The sequence below is a fragment of the Phyllobates terribilis genome, unplaced genomic scaffold (genome assembly GCF_046119375.1).
Source record: "Phyllobates terribilis strain yellow unplaced genomic scaffold, ASM4611937v1 Scaffold_8__6_contigs__length_399053987, whole genome shotgun sequence".
In the NCBI taxonomy this organism is placed as follows: Eukaryota; Metazoa; Chordata; class Amphibia; order Anura; family Dendrobatidae; genus Phyllobates; species Phyllobates terribilis.
Genome location: NW_027362768.1, coordinates 81,686,137 through 81,709,741, shown reverse-complemented (window position 1 = coordinate 81,709,741; position 23,605 = coordinate 81,686,137). Strand labels below are relative to the sequence as shown.

Genomic DNA, 23,605 nt, shown 5'->3' with positions numbered 1-23,605 from the left:
GTAAAAAAACATGGATAACCAATAATAATAATAATGGATAGCACTCGTATGACATAATCGGTCGTGTGCATGAGCCCTTTGAGTGTATTTGCACATACAGGTATGTGATTAGTTTGTGTCCAGTTAGACCAATATCAATTTAGACTGATGAGTGCAAATGGCTAAATGATGTGAAATCTATCTCATCCTACAGGAGACTGATGAGATGAGAAAGATTAGCATTGTAAATATCCTAACAAATTATCTGTTGGTGTAAATGACCTCTGTCATCATCAGTAACACTGCTCTGACTGGTCAGAAATCTGCGCTTGTAAACCGTTTCAGACTTGCAGAAGTGAAGTCTCGGTTAACAGGTTAACACTGACTGTCTTTGAACTAAAATGACATTTTTATTTTGTTGCAGAGCACAGCCGGATCAATAGTGTCTTCCTATATTGCAGGCGTATTAAAATGTTCCTTTATTACAAAAGGCAGCATCTCTCTATCACTGCGATCAACCAATAATCCTACTTACTATGTCTTCCTGGTCAGTGGTCCATCAAATGCAGATGGTGAGTAAAGACACTGCTTACTCTGAGTGAAGAACTGAATATTCTCTGTAATCTATTTGGATTCAGTATAGTGTTCAGATCTAGATATTTGGAGAAAATCCCAACCAGATGATCAAGTGCATCAGCATATTCAGTTTATACTGTATAATATTGAGACCTGGCCTTAGTCTAGGGGCGCTCTGTGCTGCATTATTTGTTCCCTATATAATATAGCCCTAGCGCTCATTCAGATATACTTTTTTTTCACATACGAGAAAACCATCAGTCAGAGTTTCATCCAAGTGTCATCACAGGTTGGTCCGAGTGTCTCTTGTAATATTAAAAAAAAAATCTATTCTTTTCCTATCTAGCAGTCTGTGAAAATTGGACCTCAAATGGATGACATTCGAGTGTGGTGGGACATTTTAGAATTGCATTGACGATTTTGATCCAAAACTTGGATCAAAATTGCACGTCTCCGTGATTTTGCACGAATCACTCAACCTGCGGAAAATCACAGTCATGTGAATGATCCTTCAGGGTGAACACATATACCGTATATTCCGGCGTATAAGACGAGTTTTGAAGACTGAAAAATCTTCTGTCTAGTCTGGGGTCGTCTTATACGCCGGTAATGCTTTTGAACTTTCAGAAATTGACATGCGGGGATACTCTGGGGGTGTTAATAAGCTGCCGTGGCCGTATCCCTGCCATCTCGGAGTTAATATAAGGTGGAGGGAGTTAAAATACGGTGGCGGTAGGTCCAGACGGTCAGCGCTTCTGTGCTGAAACGGACACATCGCTGCGTATTCCCAGCTCCGGACACAGCGCAGGGCTTCTGTGCCGACAGCTTTCACTTGTCACAGAAGCGCTGCGCTGTGTCCGGAGCTGGGAAGTTTGCATCGCTTCTGTGACAATATATGAAAAGCCGGCAATTCAGCAGCGGCATACACCGGCACCCGACAATTTAGAATAGAAAGAATAGAGCTTCACACATAGATTAGATAGATAGAAACATGTCAGTCACATATATATGAAGTACAGTGACAGTATTGCTTACTGTACTTGTCATTTAGTGTAAAGGATTTATTAAAACAAATAATAGTGTTTTCATGCACCGTCTCTTTAAAAAAGCCGGCCGGCAATTTAGCATCTGTACCCGACAATTTATAACAGACAGAATAGAGCTTCACACATAGATTAGATAGATAGAAACATGTCAGTCACATATATATGAAGTACAGTGACAGTGCTGGTTACTGTACTTGTCATCTAGTGTTAAAATAACGGATTTATTAAAAAAAAAATTGGCGTGGGGTTCCCCTTAATTTTAGTCTCTAGCGGAGGTTAAGCAGACAGCTGGGGCAAATGTTTGAAGCCTGGGAAGGGGGTAATACCCACGGAGCTTCCCAGGCTACTAATATCAGCCCCCAGCTGAATACCTAGCCTTTACTAGCTATTAAAATGGGGGATCCCAAAAAAATGACGTGGGGTCCCCCCTATTTTAATAGCTAGCAAAGGCTAGGCAGACAGCTGGAGGCTGATATTAATAGCCCAGGAAGGGTGCCATGAATATTGGCCCCCTCCCAGGCTAGAAACACCAGCCGTCAGCCGCCCCAGAAATGGCGCATCCATAGGATGCGCCAAATCTGGCACTTAGCCTCGCTCTTCCCACTGCCCTGTAGCGGTGGCAGTGGGGTAATAAGGCTGGGGTTGATGTCAGCTTATAATGCCAGCTGACATCAAGCCCAGGTTAGTAATGGAGAGGCGTCTATAAGACACCCCCATTACTAACCCCATAGTCAAAGTTAAAAAAAACACAAACACCCAGAATAAAGTCCTTTAATTGAAATAAAGACACAATCCTTTATTGTTCTAAATTAAACCATACTTACCATCACGCCCATTCCAGCTGAAGCCAACGATCTCCTGCAATAAAAGTAAAATAATAAAGCAACCTCATCCTTACCTTTCCATGGTTCCCACGACAGCTTCAGCTCTGCTACATCGAGATGACAGGCTGGACCGCAGCAGAACGCTGCCATCCAGCCTGTCATCCCGCAGACACTGAGAAGCGCAAGCATGCTTGCGCTCCTCAGTGTCTGGCTGTGACGGCATCCAGATGAGCCGACAATGAACTCAGCTCACCTCATGCACGTCCGTCACTGACAGCGTGGGAAACTTCTACTGCGCATGCGGGGAGCAGGAGAATTTTCCCACGCTGTCAGTGACGTGCATGAGGTGAGCCGAGTTCATTGGACATGATCTCGGCTCATCTGGATGCCGTCACAGTCAGACACTGAGGAGCACAAGCATGCCTGCGCTTCTCAGTGTCTGCCGCATGGCAAGTTGAACGGCAGCGTTCTGCTGCGGTGCAGCCTGTCATGTGAATGTAGCAGAGCTGGACCGGTCCTGGGAACCATGGAGAGGTAAGGATGAGGTTGCTTTATTATTTTACTTTTATTGCAGGAGATCGTTGGCTTCAGCTGGAATGGGCGTGATGGTAAGTATGGTTTAATTTAGAACATTAAAAAATTGTGTCTTTATTTCAATTAAAGGACTTTATTCTGGGTGTTGTGTTTTTTTTAATTACTTTACTAGAAATTCATGGTGGTCATGTCTAATATTGGCGTGACCCCATGAATTTCGGGCTTAGGGCCAGCTGATAATGCCAAGCTGGCCTTAACCCCTTTATTACCCAGTGAGCCACCGCACCAGGGCCCTGGATGAGTTGGGTACAGCGCCAGAAGATGGCGCTTCTATGAACGCGCCATTTTCCGGGGTGGCTGCGGACTGCAATTTGCAGCGGGTGGGGCCCAGAAAGCTTGGGCTTCCCTGCGCTGCAGATTCCAGTCCCCAGCTGCCTAGTTGTACCTGGCTGGACACAAAAATAGGGCGAAGCCCCACGTATTTTTTTTTTAATTATTTCATGAAATAATTAAAAAAAAAAAGGGCTTCCCTATATTCCCAGGTACAAATAGGCAGCTGGTGGTTGGGGGCAGCCCGTTCCTGCCTGCTGTACCTGGCTGGACACAAAAATATGGCGAAGCCCCACGTCAACATTTTTGGGAAAAATTAATTACAAAATTAATAATTTAGGGACTGCATCTTTATTAACCCCTCAATTGTCATTTAGTGTTAAAATAAAGGATTTTTTAAAAAGAAAATTGGCGTGGGATCCACCATCATTATAGTCTCTAGCGGAGGTTAAGCAGACGGCTGGGGCAGATGTTTGAAGTCTGGGAAGAGGGTAATACCCACGGAGCTTCCCAGGCTACTAATATCAGCCCCCAGCTGAATACCTAGCCTTTACTAGCTATTAGAATGGGGGACCCCCCCAAAAAATGACGTGGGGTCCCCCCTATTTTAATATGTTTATGAGTGACAGTTTTCCTGCTATATACCTGCATGTCATAAGAATTTAAATTAAAAAAGGACAATGTTAAATTCAAATCTGTTTTTTTAAAATTTTTACCGGTGTTTGGTATGCGTTGGAAAAGGGGTAGTCTTATACGGTGAATATATCCTAAACTCTATATTTTAACAGGAAAGTAGGGGGGTCGTCTTATACACCAGGTCGTCTTATACGCCGGAATATACGGTAACTGTACGTAATCTTGATCAATATCATGGTCCCATTTACACCCACAGTGCTACCCATTGTAAACCATGAAGTGACCGTGGAAAGGAAGCACTGCCCACATTAAAGTTCATCTTTCCTAATTTTAGACGCATATGCTGGACTCCTCAGCAGTAAAGAAAACTAAAGTAGTTTTGAGTTTAGATCCAAAATTTATAGGCTTCAAAGAGTATGCGTCTTCGGAAAATGACATGATGTTGTTATTGTTTTTTAAAAAATAACTTTTTTTTTTTCATTTTAAATGTTTTGCACAAAATCCTGAAATCTTTTACATTTTCACACTGGCCAATGAGCTTCAAAATAGTCTGATAATTTTTGTAATAAATCATTTTTCAGTAGCCATCTTATTATTACAGGCAGGATTACAATGAAAGGTGCCACCTCTGTTATAAATTTGGAGGCACAAAACATAAGATCCACCATAGATGATGGGAGTAGCACTTCTACACTTCCCCCTGCACATACAATGCACACAAAATTCTCCCAAACACCAGCTTCCTATGTACACGAGACTGCTGTATGGCAATCTCTACTGTCCTGCTAATTCGCAGATCAGCAGCTCATACGGGATGTCTGTCTCCATTCAGTATCTGGTTTTAATTAGTGCATTAACTTAAAAAAATATAGCTGATACATTCTTCAATGCAATGTATGTAATAAATGGTATAAATGTTTATAAATGTAATGTATTCTGCACAGGACAAATCCAGCAACATACAAAGACGTTAATATCTAGCAGTAAAGTTGACCTGTCAAGTTTTGTGACAACTAGCACACAGAGTGGAAGAAGTCCATTAGTGCTTGGTCATGGTGAGCATTTATCTATTGATTTAATTATCAAATGTCATTCCTTTCCTCAAGTCATATTTATATCTAGATAAGAAGCGGATATTAAGAGGGCTTGTCTCATCTTATTAAATAGATCAAATTGCAAAATGCTCATAGAGCGATAAACTGTGCACTTTACCTATTATCAAAAATCTCATGGTTCTCAAGAGCAGAAGGATTTTTAATTCTGTAGTATACTGCTCGTTCCCTCGGTTACCGGCCACTTCTGCAGTGGATTCGGCCAGCTTCAGTCCCCCTGCGCTCCTCCAAGGCTTCTATGGCAAAGCTGCCTCTGCTAGCAACATAAGAGAGCGCAAAGACAGCCCCAGCAGGGTGACCATGCTGCTGGTTGGAACTGTTAATTTTCTGGAGTTCCTTGGCATGCACAAAGTCTGAGGCTGGAGAGTGGGATTCTTCTGCAGACAGAAAATTAACAAATCCCCTTAACCCCTTAACGACCTTGGACTTAAAGGTATGTCCAAGGTCTTCTCCATCCCTTTGATGCAGGCTCCGGTGATGAGCCTGCATCTTTCCCGGCACATGATAACTGATCCGTCACATGATTGTGGGTCGCCGATGGGTTGGCTTGACAACCCAGAGTCTGCAGAAGACGTCTGTGGTTGTCATAGCCGATCTGCTATGAGCGCCACCCAGTGGTCGGCAGTTATAGTAGATGAGCACTTTTGTCAATGGTATGTCTGCCCCTACCTGGAATGTATAAATATTCTAACTGTGGCCGTGTACGAGGTTAGTTATTTAGTATAGCACATTTATGACACTAATATAAAAAGAAACCTGCCACCCCACTCACTCCGCAAAAACACTTTACAGCTCAGTGCCACATAACTCTATAGCCAGGGACATGATCCATTCTCAGCTATCCCCTGCCTCCTGGGAAAACCTTACCCCTACGGGGTTGTAGGAGTGGAGTTCCTCATCTCACAGGGACAGACTTAATTCCATGCTTGACTCTAATTCCACAGCGACTGCGCAGCAGAATAGTACCAGAGATTTAGCTCTGGGTGGCGCGGAGATAGTAGCTGTACATCAATCATATATCAAGTATTAGATATACCTACAACAGGCCCATATAGTCATAATGGCACTTCCACAAAGCAATATAAACCTACAGAAAAACAGAAGCTAGAGCCATCCAAATAGAATATCCAAATAGAATTACAATCAATTTTATTGAACAAACAAGATAAAATCAATTAAAATAGGGAAAACAGTAGAGAATAGACACCATTAGCCTGTAGTATCAAACCATTCCACAAGGGGGACCAGTACCCCATAGACTAGAGAGTATAGAGTTAGCACATGAATGTAAATGACTACATTTATTGCACAACTACATGGATAACACAACTATGCTAGCAAAAGGAGTGTTCATAATAGGTACAGTGCAGTAACATAGAAATATATATATATTGAGCGTGTAATGACCGGAGGTCCGAGAGAGATCCAGTGAGTCACAAACTGAGACAGAGACAGAAATAAACAACACTTTCTTTACTAAAACAGGGATTAGACTAAAATTCAGTATTGCATGAATCAGTCTCAGGTTCTACCTGGGACACTGTCTCTACTAAATACACACAATCAGCAAAAGCTGAAATCAATGTGCCAATCTCAAGGTTTCCAGCTTATGTGAATTATTCTAAAGATCTGGAACAATTTTACCTAAACACTGTGTCAATCTAGTGAGGGTGTTCTAGAGGGACCCCTGAGATGGCACACGGAGTACAATCCTACCACTATTAACAATAACAATGCATTAAACTATACCAATTGCTCCTATACCCCTAGTATAGGAATACCCGGGTATCTTACAGTTACGTTACCGTTAACCTCAGATGTGGTCTATCACAGGCCTGTGAATCGCGGTGGCTGCAGCTAGTCCCGGAAAACTTTGGTGCCAAATAAAAAGCAACGTTTACAAAAACAGCAAAGGTTCCTTGTCTTGTCGGCCGATGCCGAGCCCACACGCCGGGGGCTTTAGAACTCTTCACCAGGCTTGTCAGTATCCTCTCAATGTGAATGGCACCGGACCCGTCTCTCCTCTCGCAGTCACTCGCTGTTTTCCAGACCACCGACCACACGCTCCGTCACAGAGATGATATCCTCAATCTCGTTCCCTCTCACTCGACACTTGGCTCGTTCAGCACAAAGTCTCTAGTCCACTCAGCATGGACTTCCACAAAACTTCAAAGAGCCACACAGCTCTCCCCAGCTCAGCACTTGTTCTTAAGCAGGTACACAGCTTCACCAGGTCCAGGGGTTTACAACCCCCACAGGAAAGCTTGTAGAGAGAGAGTATTGTTACAGTTCAGTCCTCACAATTATCCTCAGACTCCCCATCCAACGTCTCACATAGTAGACACCCTCAGAAAACACAGGGTCTCCTGCTCTGCCCCTGCACTGAGCTCAGCCAGGCAAAACCCACAGGGTCTTAATGCTCTCCTGCTGCTATCACAGTTCACACTCTCACAAGTGGACACTCAGTCCTGTTGGGGTGGAATGAATCCTGCCACAAATGACTCTTTATCAATTAATAGATGTTATAGCACAGACCCAAGATGGAGGCCCTGTTATAAATTAGGGCTGTTATAGCAGCCCTAACAAAGGCAATTAAAATATTGATATTGTTTCCATCTAACTAGCAATCAATCTCAGCAGTTGAAATAAGGAAAGTCTTATGTATCTTATGAGAAAATTTGTTGTTTTTCAGGATCCCTCATGCTGATTGCCTGGATGACCACTGGAAGTATTGGGATGATTATGGCCCGTTACATGAAGACTGCCGCTGGAAAGCCATTCCTTGGAAAGGCAGCATGGTTCCAGGTGAAATACAGGGGGACAAAGCCTAGAAATTCAAGCTTCTACTTTTGTTCTTTAATCACATTAAAGGGATTGTCAATGATATTTAAATTTATAAATGCTGGTTCCTGATCCCTTCTTCAAGAAATAACCAGAAATACCCGCTCAGGCAAACATTGCCTAAGGCAGAAAACAATTTGTAAAATGTAAAAAAAAATCACCATTATTTTTTAAAAAAAATATGTTTCCAATAAAAATTTACATAGTTACACAGTGAAGGGATCCACACTCTCAGGTAGGCATTGGGTAGCGTTCACACAGTAAATGTGGTTTGGTCCAAACATGTGAAGTTTTATTGCTTTCATAAAACTCCAAGAGATTCAAAACCAAAATAGCCTCTCTGGGCACAAAGATATAGCAGCAACTAAACAGTTCATTCAGCGGGCACATATATGTCAGTGCAGGCTCACCCAAACAGATTAAAGTCCTCTCCCTCTGAGCTTCTGGCTGAGACTGCCAGCACCAGAGGTCTTTTCTTCTTCCCATACACAATAAGGTGGAATATATAGTCCGTTCTCCTGGGAGAAAACTTTGCACAAAGAAGAGGTATGGTCCTACCAGTCTTGGTATCTCCTTCAGCCTGAGCTCCAGCAGCTTCCAGCACTAAACAGAAGTGTTCAACTTCATGCACAGTTCACACAATACAGGCTGCAGTTTCTACATGTTACTCTGCAGCTCCAACATACAAACTGCTCAGCTTTCCCAGCTGACCCATGCAGTCTCCATTCAGAGAGAGACTCTGGCTTGTCTTTCTCCCAGCTACAGCTTACATTTTGGCTGGCCACTCACCAGGTTCAACAAACTCCACTGTGCTCAACCCCCAGAAAACTGACCCAGGGTGAACCCATTTCCTGGTTCTTAGTAAAAGCTAGCCAGGTACATCTAATTAAGGCATACAGTGCTAGCATTTAACCCAGTGTTCTTCAGACTACAGACTTTTGTAATTCTCTCTGCACAAATTTTAGCAAAAATTAATTCCCTGAACTGTATAGGGCTGGGAAAAAGTAAAAAAAAAATACTAATACTCAATTTACTAATACTCAATTTAGTAATATTCACTGCCCGCCATCAGATCCTCTGTGCCTCTACTTTCAGCTATCTTGCGCCAAATCTCTGGCCTCTTCACTCTAGGCCTGGACTTCGGCATGTGACTGAGCATTGGACGTCCATGAACCCACCTGCTGATAAAGCGCACATCATGATGTTACAACATACAGTGGGGAAAAAAAGTATTTAGTCAGCCACCAATTGTGCAAGTTCTCCCACTTAAAAAGATGAGAGGCCTGTAATTGACATAATAGGTAGACCTCAACTGTGAGAGACAAAATGAGAAAACAAATCCTGAAAATCACATTGCCTGATTTGGAAAGAATTTTTTTTCAAATTTTGGTGGAAAATAAATATTTGGTCAATTACAAAAGTTCATCTCAATACTTTCTTATATATCCTTTGTTGGCAATGATAGAGGTCAAACGTTTTCTGTATGTCTTCACAAGGTTGGCACCCACTGTTGCTGGTATGTTGGCCCATTCCTCCGTGCAGATCTCCTCTAGAGCAGTGATGTTTTGGGGCTGTCGCTCGGCAACACGGACTTTCAACTTCCTCCAAAGGTTTTCTATAGGGTTTAGATCTGGAGACTGACTAGGCCACTCCAAGACCTTGAAATGCTTCTTCCTTCGTTGCCCTGGCGGTGTGCTTGGGATCATTGTCATGCTGAAAGACCCAGCCATGTTTCATCTTCAATGCCCTGGCTGATGGAAGGAGGTTTGCACTCAAAATCTCACGATACATGGCCCTATTCATTCTTTCATGTACACGGATCAGTGTCCTGGTCCCTTGGCAGAGAAATAGCCCCAAAGCATGATGTTGCCACCCCCATGCTTCACAGTAGATATGGTGTGCTTTGGATGCAACTCAGCATTCTTTCTCCTCCAAACACGGAGAGTTGTGTTGCTACCAAAGAGTTCTACTTTGGTTTCATCTGACCATATGACATTCTCCCAATACTCTTCTGGATCATCCAAATGCTCTCTAGCAAACTTCAGATGGGCCCGGACATGTAATGGCTTAAGCAGGGGGACACGTCTGGCACTGCAGGATCTGGGATTTTTGCTCACCACTCTTGAGATCATTTTGACCCCACAGGGTGAGATCTTGTGTGGAGCCCCAGATCGAGGGAGATTATCAGTGGTCTTGTATGTCTTCCATTTTCTAATTATTGCTCCCACAGTTGATTTCTTCACACCACGCTGCTTGCATATTGCAGATTCAGTCTTCCCAGCCTGGTGCAGGGCTACAATTTTGTTTCTGGTGTCCTTCGACAGTTCTTTGGTCTTCACGATAGTGGAATTTGGAGTGTGACTGTTTGAGGTTGCGGACCGGTGTCTTTTATACTGATAACAAGTTCAAACAGGTGGCAGTAATACAGGTAATGAGTGGAGGACTGAGGAGCCTCTTAAAGAAGAATTACAGGTCTGTGAGAGCCAGAAACCTTGCTTGTTTGTAATTGACCAAATACTTATTTTCCACCAAAATTTGAAAAAAAATTCTTTCCAAATCAGACAATGTGATTTTCAGGATTTGTTTTCTCATTTTGTCTCTCATAGTTGATCATGTCAATTACAGGCCTCTCTCATCTTTTTAAGTGGGAGAACTTGCACAATTGATTGCTGACTAAATCCTTTTTTTACCCACTGTACATCATGACCTTACACCGTGCAGAGACATCCGAGGCCTAGTCACACCTAGAAGTTCAGGCCTAGAGGTAAGAGGATGGAGATGCCGTGCACAATGGCAGAAAGAAGAGGTGCTGGGTACTGAATGGCGGGCATGAAGAAGCGGGGGCGGTGACCAGTGAGGTGTGTATTAATTTTTTGGTTTTTCATCTTAACTTTATTATGATCTGGAGTCTGGAGAGTCCCCAGAGAATAATAAGGAACATTCAAATCACAATGGATATTTTAGCTGCAAATTAAATTTTGTGTCAAAATCTGCACGATTTGAAAAATTTGAAACTCTCCAAAGCCACTCATCACTAGTTAGGACATAATTAATAACAGGGAAAGTCTCATGCTTAAAGGAGAATTCCCTGAAAAAAAATGTAAAAAAAAAATTCTGCAAAGTTGTTACTAGTTGATATCACAGTATCCTGTTAGAAACACCTTTTCCTGCATCCATATTATAATTTCTGCCATTTGTCGGGTTTAATAACAACTAATTAGAATCTAACTTTCTATTTTTATCACACGTAATAAAATGCAAACGGATTGTAGTTGGTTGGTACATATTGTCACTACAGTACAACAAATCTGTCAATGCACAATAGAGGATATGGTGCGAAATGCACAAAGACACAGGAGCCCTGAGACCTATAACCAACCTCTAAAATCTTACAGGAACAGAATGTTTCTAACAAAGTAAAAACACATATAAAGAGCTTTACTATATACAGTAAATTCTGGTAGCCCTGATGGCTATTACTATTGTATAGCTTTACTTTCTGTAACACTATATATCATTCTCTTGTTTTCTCTTTGCAGGCTCACTTCTCTCTTATGATTTTAACAGTGATTCTCACCATCATTGCATTTATTATGGTGTTTGTAGAGGCTTCTGATTGGAGTGGAGTAAGTATTTTCTACAAAAAAATGTAACTAATGAAAAAAAGAACCCAAAAACCTACATTTAAATTTAAAAATTTGAAATTAAATAAAAAATGGAAATGCATGTCTAACTTTTAATTCCAAATTGCAGGACTTTACCGCTCAGTCAATTTTTACCAATGTCCTACAAACGCAAAAAAACCCCTCCTTTTACATTTTATAGAAATCATACCCCACTTATGGTTTAGTTTGCAGGGCAGGTTGATAAACAAAAAAGTAGGATTGTGGCCTTGTATGTAAATGCTTTACCTGAGAGTTGAATAATATGGACATCACTAGTCTTTAAGAAAAGTCAAAGGGAACCTGTCAGCAGACTTTTAAAAACTAAGCCAGGGTTGTCTTGTAAAGCATCTGAAATGTTGATGACGTCCATATCTTTGTATTATAAGTCCGTTTCGCCATTTTCTAGAAATTCATCGGCGATAGTTTATGCAAATGAGCTCTCAAGTAAAGGCAGCTTGACCTGCACTTACAGCTCTCCGGTCTTTCTTCCGCTTTCCCTGCCCGAAACCGGCCTCCTGTTAGTGACTGACAAGTCACTCTACTCCGTGACCTGCTCACTGTCCAAGATCTTGCATAGGTGCTGTCATTCCTGGGTGAAAACGCATCTTCAGATCGATCATCTGACTCTTTCATTGTGATCGGGACCTTACTATGCACGCACCACCCCTGGTAATGACGGTGCTTGTACAAGATCACTGGTGGGGGATCAGGTCACAGAGACGAGTGAACTGTCACTGACAGGAGGTTGGTAGCATAAGGGAAAAGAGGCCAGAGAGGTGTAAGTGAAGGCCAACCCCTCAACACTTGTGGCTCATTTGCACAAATATTCGTGTTTGGATTTCTAGAAAATGGGGAAATGGACAAAGGTATGGATGTCCTCAACATTTCAAATGCTTTCCATAGATTACATTAGTTTAGGGTCTAACTCTGCAGACTGGTTCCATTTAAAGTTCCTATTGCGATCATTTTGTTAACAATAAAAAACAAAATTAGTATAGTACTAGGGTGACCACAATATTTATATTCTGTGGGGATTTCATTCCCTGCTTACTTTGCACCGACATCTTGGTCAAATTTATTTATTATGCTTACTTATATAGCGCCATTATATTCCGCAGCGCTTTACAGATATTATCATTACTGTCTCCATTGGGGCTCACAATCTAAACTACCTATCAGTATGATGTCTTTGGAGTGTGGGAGGAAACTGGAGGACCCAGAGGAAACCCACGCAAACATGGCGAGAACATACAAACTCCTTGCAGATGCTGTCCTTGGTGGGATTTGAACCCAGGACCCCAGCGCTGCAAAGCCACCGTACTGCCCTATAATAAATAGATTTCAAGATCATGGATAGCATAGGTGACTACAATATGATGGAAGCTCATACAGCCTCTGTTCATTTCTTCTTCCTCACAGGGAGCCCATCCAGTTCTTGGCTGTATAGTTATGATTCTGTCATTCTTCCAACCTATTGCTGCTTTTTTCCGCCCAGATCCTAAGAGTGAAAGGTAAATCTTTTTTGGCAGTTGCTTACTAACATGACTTATCTTACAATTCTCCTGTGATTTCAAGAATCTGAAAATATTAAAAATCCTGGAGGGGAAATGCACTAGTTTATTGAGACAAAAACACCATGAACCAGATATTTATAAGATGTTAAAGGGGTTGTCCCACGAACAAAAGTTAATTTTAATCAATAGAACATGGAATATTAATAATTTCCACAATTGGATGTTTAAATAAAATGTTCCTGTGCTGAGATAATCTTATAAATGTGTCCCTGCTGTGTACTGTGTAATGCCTGTGTCTGACTGTACAGGAACATGGTCTGATCATACCACAGCTTCTGGGCAGGGGAGGAATCAAAAGAGTATACAGACAGGAAAACAGGGGAGCACAACTGATTCTTTGAGGTAAAATAGTGTTTATAAACAGGCAGTGAAATGCAGGGGTGGATTAAGAGTAGCAAGGGCCCCGGGCAGTTTAAAAGGCGTGCCCCCCCCCCCCACACCTGATTTATCACGTGACATGTCACATGATCCCCTGTGATAGATCATGTGATAGTTCACGGGAAATTAATTTGGCACAATATTAATTGTGCTGCCTCATCTGAGAGCAGCACAATATTGGGGCAGATACCCTGATTCCAGCGATGTGTCACTTTTTCAGCTGCTTGTTGTCATTTTGAGAAAATCACCGTTTTATCTGCTGCAGATCTAGCAGCTCTCTGAATGCTGCGCTCTGTATAGCCCCGCCCACACCACTGATTGGCAGCTTTCTGCCCATGCTCAGTGTACACAGAAATCTACTGATCAGTGATGGGGGTGGGGTCCTACAGAACTTACTAGTCATCTAGTGATAATTACCTTCTGACAAATCAATGATTTTATCAAAACAACACTAAGCAGCCCAGTAAGTGACACATTACTGGAATCAGTGCCTCTAACCCTACATTATGCTGCTCTCAGATTAGGTGGCAAAAACCTGATGACAGATTCCCTTTAAAGGAGCTGTAAACACAAAAAAGTTTGTATTAAAAAAATACAAGCCATTTGTGAAATTAACTTTTTTTCATTGTTAATTCACATTAGACTGTATCTTCAACACTTTTGTCAGCAGGTCTTATTACAGACTCTGAATAGGGCAGCTCTCTCCCTCTCCCCCTCCCTCAGAAGAAAGTCACAGCATGGTTAAAAAACGGGATCTTTTATGATTTTCTCATAATAAATAAAAAAGGACATGCAAGTCCTCCAAACTATTTTCCGTTTCTCTATAGGGGAGGTCCTAAATCTTTCTTGTCCTTTAGTTGATCACATGTCAAAAAGGCAAAGCATTTACTATGAACTCGCCTAAAAAAATATACACTTGGAGAGTAATATCATCATCATCTGCATGTAAATATTCCTTGACTTTAAGGGCTCGCTCACACTGTCGTATAACACGGCCGAATGCTATGTGATGTTTTATCGGATAGGACTCGGCCCTATGTTATACTATGGGACAGTGCGATCTGCTATTATTGGCATGAGAAAATAATCTCATTCGATATTCGGACCATGTGCACCCATACAAGTCTATGGGTGCACGTAAAACATTGGACTGCACTCGGATGTCATCCAAGTGCAGTCCGATGAACACTCACAGAGACTATGGAGAAGATGGAGAAATTAAGTTCTCCATCTTCTCCATATCTGTGCTGCGAGAGAATCGGATCACACTCAGTTGAAGCTCTGACAGAGTTTGAGCCGAGTGTCATTAGCATAATTGGCCCTATTCTCTTGTATGAGAGAATATATGGCTTAGTGAGTGGATCCTAAAACTGAATAGTAGTGACGGACAGGCACCTCACAAGCGGGATCCATGTAGCTCTCAGATGTCATGTTGGTAGGGCTTCATTCCATGGGGTAGGGCTTCATTCCATGGGGTAGGGCTTAATTTCAAGGTATATAAAAAAATGGACTTCAAATAAAAATTAAATGAACACAAAAAGCACTAATTGAATTATTTTTTTCGTATTTATGTTTGCAGCCCCTTTAAAAACCCTTTGAGGACCAAGGCACATATATGTCCCATAGTTTTAAACTGGAAAAAAATTTGATTGAATAAAATTTAAGGTCCTCGAAGGTTTAAGTAGGTCATAAATTCATATGAATACTTGCTCATACAATTGCACATGCCAAAAGATGAAGAAGAACAGAATCAAAAATATGACATTAAGTGGAGCACTTACAGGTATTCAAGGTGAAAGAGACCAGCAAAGGCATTGTCTCGAATGACAGTAAATGAGTTAGAATTCAGCCAGCTGAAAATGAAGACAGCAGGTTAGAAGCGAACCAGACTTTATGGTGCTCAGAATTAGTCAAGCAGAAATTATTGACTGCTCTTGCAAAGCACTGAGACTCCCGCTGTGTATAGATGGCGCCGTGCGGCCTCCCGCTGTGTATAGATGGCGCCGTGCGGCCTCCCGCTGTGTATAGATGGCACCGTATAGATGGCTACGTGCGGCCTCCTGCTGAGTATACGTGTATAGATGGCTACGTGCAGCCTCCTGCTGAGTATAGATGCCACATGGCACTCCCCCCAGAGACAGCAGGAGGCCTCACGGCGACATCTATACTCAGCGGGGGGCCGCACGTAGCCATCTATACACAGCGGGGGGCGCACGTAGCCATCTATACACAGCGGGGGGCCGCACGGCACTGTCTATACACAGCGGGGGGCCGCACGTAGCCATCTATACACAGCGGGGGGCCGCACGTCGCCCCCCCCAGAGACATCAGGAGGCCGCACGGCGCCAACTATACTCAGCAGGAGGCCGCATGCAGTCATGCACACACACAAACATATACAGACACGCATAAACACATTTGAAACACAAAAATACATGCAAACAGACATCACACAATGACATCTGCCCACACACACACACACACACCTGCCCACACACACACACACACCTGCCCACACACACACCTGGCCACACACACACACCTGCCCACACACACATCTGTGTGTGTGTATGTATAGTGTGTGTGTGTATGTATAGTGTGTGTGTATAATTTGTGTGTGTGTATTTTTTTTTTTAAGTTAAAAACAAGTAAAATGCATGTGGCATCAATATCAAGACTCCAGATATAAGGGCCTATTCACACTGAATTTTGCAATGCATTCATCTCCTCTTTCCAGGCTTCTATCTAAACCCCTGAAAAATGGCATTCAGATGTGCCTTGACATAGCCATTGATTTGAACAAAGGCAAACCGAGGCTAAAGTCTGAATCTTTAGGCTCCATTTGCTCTGCTTTCAGATGTCTCATTTCAGACAGCACAATCCTGAATTTCAGGGATTCAGTTGTAAGCCTTGTGTAAAGACCTGAATGCAGCGCTGAATGTAGTGTGAATAGGTCCTTACATCCTACACCACCTCAGGGGCTTGTTGTTATGGAGTATTGCCCCTGGGTGGCCGAAGTTATGACCACCACCAGGGCTCGCGGTCACCCACCCTAGCTTTGGTATTCTGGAGAGCTGGTATAATGAATATCTGAGAAGAGCCCTAGAGAAGCAAGAACATTGGACAACCAAGAGGTGGTGGCCTCAAGTCAGGTGTAGTGTTCAACAGGGCAAGACTTTCTAACCTGCCCACACACACAGATCTGCCCCCACACACACACAGCTGCCCACACACACACACACACATACCTGCCCACAAACACCTGCCCACACAGACACACACACACACCTGCCCACACAGACACACACCTACCCACACACACCTGCCCACACAGACACACACACACACCTGCCCACACAGACAAACACACACACACCTGCCCACACAGACGCACACCTGCCCACACACACCTTCCCACACAGACACACACACACACACCTGCCCACACAGACACACACCTGCCCACACACACCTGCCCACACACACCTGCCCACACACACCTGCCCACACACACACACACCTGCCCACACAGACACACATCTGCCCACACACACACACACATCTGCCCACACACACACACACACACACACACCTGCCTCCCCACACACACACACACCTGCCTCCCCACACACACACACATCTGCCCACACACACACACACATCTGCCCACACACACACACACACACACACTCACCATCCCCAGGCTCCATTCCTCCTGCCTGCTCTCTCTCTTCTCCGGGGCAGCACTGCAGGCCGGACTCGCACTGCGTGACGTCAGAGCTAGGAGACACGGCCGCGCACAGGGCCGTGTCTCCTAGCAGTGACGCGGCCGGGCCAGCACAGGGAAGTTAACTGCTGCAGTGCTGGCCCGGCCGATGAAGAAGTAGCGGCGGCCGATAAAGAAGTAGCGGCGGCCGCTGCTGGGGGAGTGGTCCGGGGCCCCCCCTCCCGCCACTGCTACCGGTATGTGCCGCGGCGGCCCGCACATATAATGAGGGCAATCCGGCATTAGACACCCCACCCGGAGCCGCGGGCCCCCTGCAGGCTCGGGGCCCCGGGCGGTCGCCCGGATTGCCCTCATTATAATCCGCCTATGGTGAAATGTTTTATCTCACAAAAAGAATCAGCTGTGATCCCATACTGTAATATCCAGTATGCCCAGGAGATGTGGTATGATCAGACCATGTCCCTGCATGGTCAGACACAGAGGAACATTTATAAGATTATCTCAGCACAGGAACATTTTATTTAAACACATTCAATTGTGAAACTTATTATCATTCCAGGATCTATTGATTAAAATATAGTTTTGTTCATGGGAAAACCCTTTAAAGGTATCCAAAAATATACAATAAAAGCCGGCCAAACCCATTCATTTTGACAGGATCAGCTAACTCTTTCTTGTGTATAGCATTAAAAGGAAGAAGAAAAACGCTCCATGCTTGTACTAGTATTGCAGGAGATGTAGCGGTATTCGATCACTGCTCACTTGTTATATTTGTGCTGGGTGGCCATAACTAGTGTTGAGCCACCCCCGTAGTGTTCGAGTTCGGTTCGGTTCGTCGAACACCCGTGTGTTCGCCGAACTGTTCGTCGAACTGTTCGTCGAACACCTTCGAACACCGTTAAAACCAATGGCAGGCAAACAAAAACACATAGAAACACATAGAAAACACCTTCAAAGGTGTCCAAAAGCTGACAAACTGCTCAGAAGACACAACTAACACATGGAAAAGTGACAAGTACATATAGTCATGCGAAAATAAAAGAGGTGGAGGAGTAAAAGGAGGGGGAGACACAGATATAGGCATGTCATGCCCTTCTAAAATCCAAAAAGTGAGAAGCCGACACGGCCAGTCCGCTCCTGCCCGTGCCACCTCCGTGTCGCCGGGTTTGTGCCAGAGCCGCGGTGAACCCTGATGGCCAGCCCCCCTCTCCCAATACTGGTGCCTGTCCGCTGGTGGGTCGAGCGAGCCCCCCTGTGGTGGAGGCAGCTCTAAGCTTTTTAATTTAAATTGTCTCTCTAATTTGAATGAATACACTTTAAATCCATTTACAAGGATCTATTGGAGGGCAAGTCTCATGCCAGCAGCCGCGTAATTCCAGCTCCAGTAGCGTCCACTAAAGCTGCTGCAGTTAAAAAGCTTTTATAAGGATCGAGCTTGGCTGTCCACCGCAAGGCATCCTACTGCCAGTCCCAGCCCCTATGCCTTGGGGTGCCTCCTGATGCTCTTCACTGAGTATCCCATGGTCCCGAAGCATTTCCTTTGAAAAAATTAAGTGTCTAAACTACAGGTGGTGTAGCTTGCTTAACAGCCGGGATAATCCGCTGACTAGCAGACACTGCTACTAGGCACAAAGTATTTCCTGGGCTAGATGCAGTTAAAAATTTGTAATTAGATACTCTCGTTGGATGCTGAGAAAGCATTCCATAGAGTCTCCTGGCACGCCATATATGATTCTCTTAAAAAGCTTGGGGTAGGGGTCTAGGGGACCCTTTTATAGCCAAAATCACGGCCCTGTATCGCAATACGTCACCTAGGCTGAAGATAAATGGAACTGTAGCACCCTGAGGGCTCGGTTGCTACAGACGTATTGCACCTCACCCAGAGGTGTGATATCTCACTCTCAGGTAAGGATGGAGTGTGGATCAGGACCCGACACCTGCATGCATTACACCACATTGCCGTGGGGCAGGGCGACCAATATGCCCCTGAGATGGGCACGACAGTCCCTGTCCCTGGCTGGAGTGGGGGGAGGGAACACTGAGGAAGGGGAACCCTGTAGTGCAAGAGCAGGGAGGAAGCAGTTCCTGGGTGCATTGAGAAGGGAGTATAAAAGGTGGGCACCATCTTAGTTCAGTGCAGAGAAGTCTGAGCAGAAGTGGCAGGGAGCAGGGGCTCTGCATGAGCTCTGCTCCGGAGGCGGGCCTAGTAACAGAGGCCCAGGCCTGGAAGAGGGAGAAGGAAGGAAGAGGAGCGGAGAAGGCTCCAGGAACGAGGAATGAAGGGATCCCAGGGGTGCGGACGGGCGAGTCGCCACCGCACGCCCGAATCCACCTGCGTGGAGGGGTCAGGCCAAAGGGGGAGACCGGTCCCCGAACTAGTGGAGGCAGGAAACGACCCTCAGCTAGAAACCGGAGGCTCTGACATTTTATGTGGCGCAGCCCCTCGCTACACCCGCTAGGAAGGCACCACATAGGGTCAGGGAAACTGGCGCCAAGTTTACCAAGAGGAGGCCCGATGCAGCCGGACAGAAGTGTTGGTAAGAAAGGCCAGACAAAGGACACACAAAGGGGGTCCTGTGAAGTGCTCCAAAGTTATCTGGGAGTTGTCTGAGCCCCTCACCTGGTGAGCACAGTACGACGTGGGCAGCCGTTACCTGCAGACGTGGTCTGGATAATAAGAACTGTGAGTAAAGGCCCTGGACTGCATCACTGACTCCGTGTCGTTACTGCTGCTGCCCTGCACCATCACCCCCATCCTCCGCATACACTTCCCTGAGGCTATACTCCTCCCGTGGGGAGTTATGCTACGCTCTGCTGCACCCACAACACCAGCCTCAGCGGTCTGCCCTGTAGCGGCGGTTCACTCTGACCGCAATCCACGGGTGGCGTAGTCGGACATTTAAACATCAAAACCACAAAAATAGTTCCGCCACTGGTTTGACCGCCCTGAGCCACGGAACCGGGTCGCCGCCACGAAGACTACAACCACCAGCATCCACCAAAAAGGGTCCGGCTCCGGGTGTCCCAAGGCCCAGGGGGTGCGTCAGAACATTTTCATCACCTTTCACAATCACCAATGGGACAAGGCAGGGATGTCCTCTGTCCCCTCTCTTATACATCCTAGTGACGGAGCACCTGCTCTCATCAATTCGCCATAACCCCAATATTAGGTGGATTGAGGTGGGAGGCACCGAGTACAAGTGCTCTCTATTTGCTGATGATGTCCTAGTATATATCACTCAATCACATATATCCATCCATGCTGTTATGGCTGAAATAGATCACTTTGTTACATGGTCAAATTTTAAAATCAATGCAGCGAAGTCTGAGGCCCTCGATGTCTCCCTCCCCAAATCCATATAGGATTCCATCCAGTCCAACTTTCCCTTTGCCTGGCCCTCACAGGGTATCAAATACTTAGGAATTCCTATTCATAGAGACCTCTCCCATCTATGTTATCTTAATTTTGGGCCCTTTATTGAACAATTCCATACAGACCACGGTTGGCAAGTTAGAACTGTAAGATTCACTACGTGAACCGCTGGTGTTTTGTGGAAAAGCACATGTACACCGCGTTCCAAATTATTATGCAAAAAGTGTTTAGGAGTGATAAGGGAAGAATTTGTTTGTTTGTCAGTTAAACTCATTGATGGTGATGTGTGTCAGGGCTCTTTATATCACTGTAAGCAATTGCAGACACCTGTGCTAATTAGTTTGGCAGGTGTGTCCAATGAAAGGCAAGACTACTTAAGAAGGCTCTCTCACATTATTAAGCAGCCTACATTTTCTGCCAAAATGGGAAAGAAAAAGGATGTGTCGGCTGCTGAGAAGCAACAAATTGTGGAGTGTTTAGGTCAAGGCATGACTACAATCAACATTGTGCGATGATCAGGATGAAGTGTCTTGGCAATCAAGAAGTATGTAGCTGATTCACAGTACACACGTGTGCGTGCTGATACGGGCAAATTGAGGACTCTTTCCTACAGGCAATTACGTCAGGTTGAAAGAGCAGCGGCAAAAAAGCCTTGTCATAGCAGCAGACAAGTTTTTGAAGCTGCTTGTGCCTCCAACGTCCCCCGAACAACAAGATGCAGGGTCCTTCAGAGGTTTGCAGCTGTGCATATGTGGCACCCCAGGGGTCTGGTTTCCACAGTAATGCAATATTATGTCTGAGAGCAGGTGGGAGGTCTCTTGGTCAGGAATCCAATGCATGCCACACCTCCTGCCCAGTCCTGGGAGGGGAAGAACTTCCCCTATATAAACTTAGGGCTGAGGCAGGGTTAGGTTGTTGAAGAGTAGAGACAGAGAAGCAGCTATAGGAAAAGCACATCAGGAGCTCCTTGGGAGCAGTGTCACAAGGAGTCAGGGGCTGGCAGCTGCAGAGCTCGCCCTGACTGAGAAGATATCACCGGACCCGGAGTCCGAGGCTGTGGGGACTAACTCCTATCCAGCAGCAGAAACCGACCGGCAGGGGATTGCAGGTCCTCTGGCCCAGAAGCCCGAAGGCCCCGAGTCACCGGCCATACGGGTGAGCACCACACGGTACACTCAGGGACATGGGCTACTTATACTCGCCTCTAGCAAGGTAGCAAGAAGAGTATCGTTAGTTTGGGAGGCCTACAACTCCGCCTGGCCAGGGGAGACCCCATCTGCTCAAGGACTGACCAGGCCCCAATCGCTAGCCAGTACTCCGGGAGGGTCTATCTTTGTTACCAGTAAAGACCCTGAACTACACCGTACCGTCTCCGAGTGGTTCCTGCTACCCTCATCATCCACGTCGGCTGCCCTGAGGCCATACCCCTCCCGTTGGGGGTTATACTACCACGCTGCACAATCCTACCACCGGCCTCAGCGGTCTGCCCTGCAGCAGCAGCCCTAAAGCTGCATTCAACGGGTGGCGTAGTCATCTAACATCACTGCTATTACAGCGCCACTTAGTCTGACTCCCTGGGCACGGACCGGATCACCGCCACGAGACTACAGCCCTCAAGAGATCCGGCTCCGGGTGAGCTCCCGCGTGCGCAACGCAGCGCGACACAGGCCCAGGGGCGCGTCACATACGCCATCCTGTCGACCTCCTCTATCCACTTCACACAAGCAGAAATGGCTCCAGTGGGCCAAACATTACATGAAGACTGATTTCAAAACTGTTTTGTTCACGGATGAGTGCCGTGCAGCGCTCGATGGTCCAGATGGATGGAGTGGAGGATGGCTGGTTGATGGACACCCCACGCAAACACGGCTACAGCGCCAACAAGGAGGAGGTGGAGTAATGTTTTGGGCTGGAATCATGGGGAGAGAGATTGTCGGCCCCTTTAGGATCCCTGAAGGCGCTAAAGATGAACTCCATAATGTATGTGGATTTTCTCAAACAGCACTTCCTGCCATGGTTCAAGAAGAAGAACCGTGTATTTCACAGCAAGATCATTTTTCTGCATGATAATGCACCATCTCATGCTGCACATAAAACATCTGCATCTCTGGCTGATATGGGCATAAAAGGGGACAAACTTATGGTGTGACCCCCATGCTCCCCTGACCTCTACCCCATTCAGAACCTTTGGAGCATCATTAAAAGGAGTGTCTATGATGGCGGGAGGCAGTTCACATCTAAGCAACAGCTCTGGGAGGGTATTCTGTCCTCATGCAAAACAATTAAAGCAGAAACCATCCAAAACCTGACAAATTCAATGGACGAGAGAGTTCAGAAGCTCCTTTCGAACAAGGGGTCCTATGTGAAAATGTAACATCACCTAGAATAAAGTTTTGAGTTGAAAACTGTTTGATTTCAGTTTCTAACAACCTGCTAATGCTTATAATTTCAAAAATGACCATTTTTTTGGTCTTTATTAAAATGAAAATGTTGATCGAAAAGTTTGGGGGATCTAAGAGTGTGGCAACCCAGTAGTCATGATTACTTCGAATTCTGACAATATGAGGGTCATGCTGCAGGTAGTGCAGCAAGAAGGCACTTATGTGTCTTGCGCATCTCGGAGCCCCAAAATTATTTTCCGGGCTAGATGCAGCTAAAAATTATTTTTAATTTTAAATCTGGTGGAGCTTATTATAGATGGCCTAATAGGATCAGTGCTGCACACTGCTACAAAGCCCAAATTATTTTCCAGTCAAGATACAGATAAACATGATTAGTAATTTGAAAGCTTAAAACGTTTGGTAGGGTGATTTTAACCAATCATCAAGCTTTTACTCTCCCCAGGATGACACAGGGGTAGAAAAGTCGTTTCGGATCCATGATTTGTTCATCTTTATGAACGTGAGTCTGTCTACATTATCAGTGGAGAGCCGCGTGCGCTTATCTGTCAGCACACCACCAGCAGCGCTGAACACACGTTCAGACAGAACGCTGGCTGCGGGGCATGACA

At 45.0% G+C, this 23,605-nt stretch overlaps 1 protein-coding gene across 1 annotated transcript in view; it reads left to right on the top strand.

Annotated features, from left to right (window-relative positions):
- The window catches only part of LOC141156738 (putative ferric-chelate reductase 1), an 83,757-nt gene that overhangs the window by 33,234 nt on the left and 26,918 nt on the right, over positions 1 to 23,605 (top strand). Inside the window, exons 8-12 of the mRNA XM_073643066.1 lie at positions 404 to 551; positions 4,870 to 4,980; positions 7,730 to 7,842; positions 11,418 to 11,504; positions 12,963 to 13,054. Of these exons, the coding sequence (XP_073499167.1) occupies positions 404 to 551; positions 4,870 to 4,980; positions 7,730 to 7,842; positions 11,418 to 11,504; positions 12,963 to 13,054 (551 nt within the window). The remainder of the gene's footprint in view (positions 1 to 403; positions 552 to 4,869; positions 4,981 to 7,729; positions 7,843 to 11,417; positions 11,505 to 12,962; positions 13,055 to 23,605) is intronic.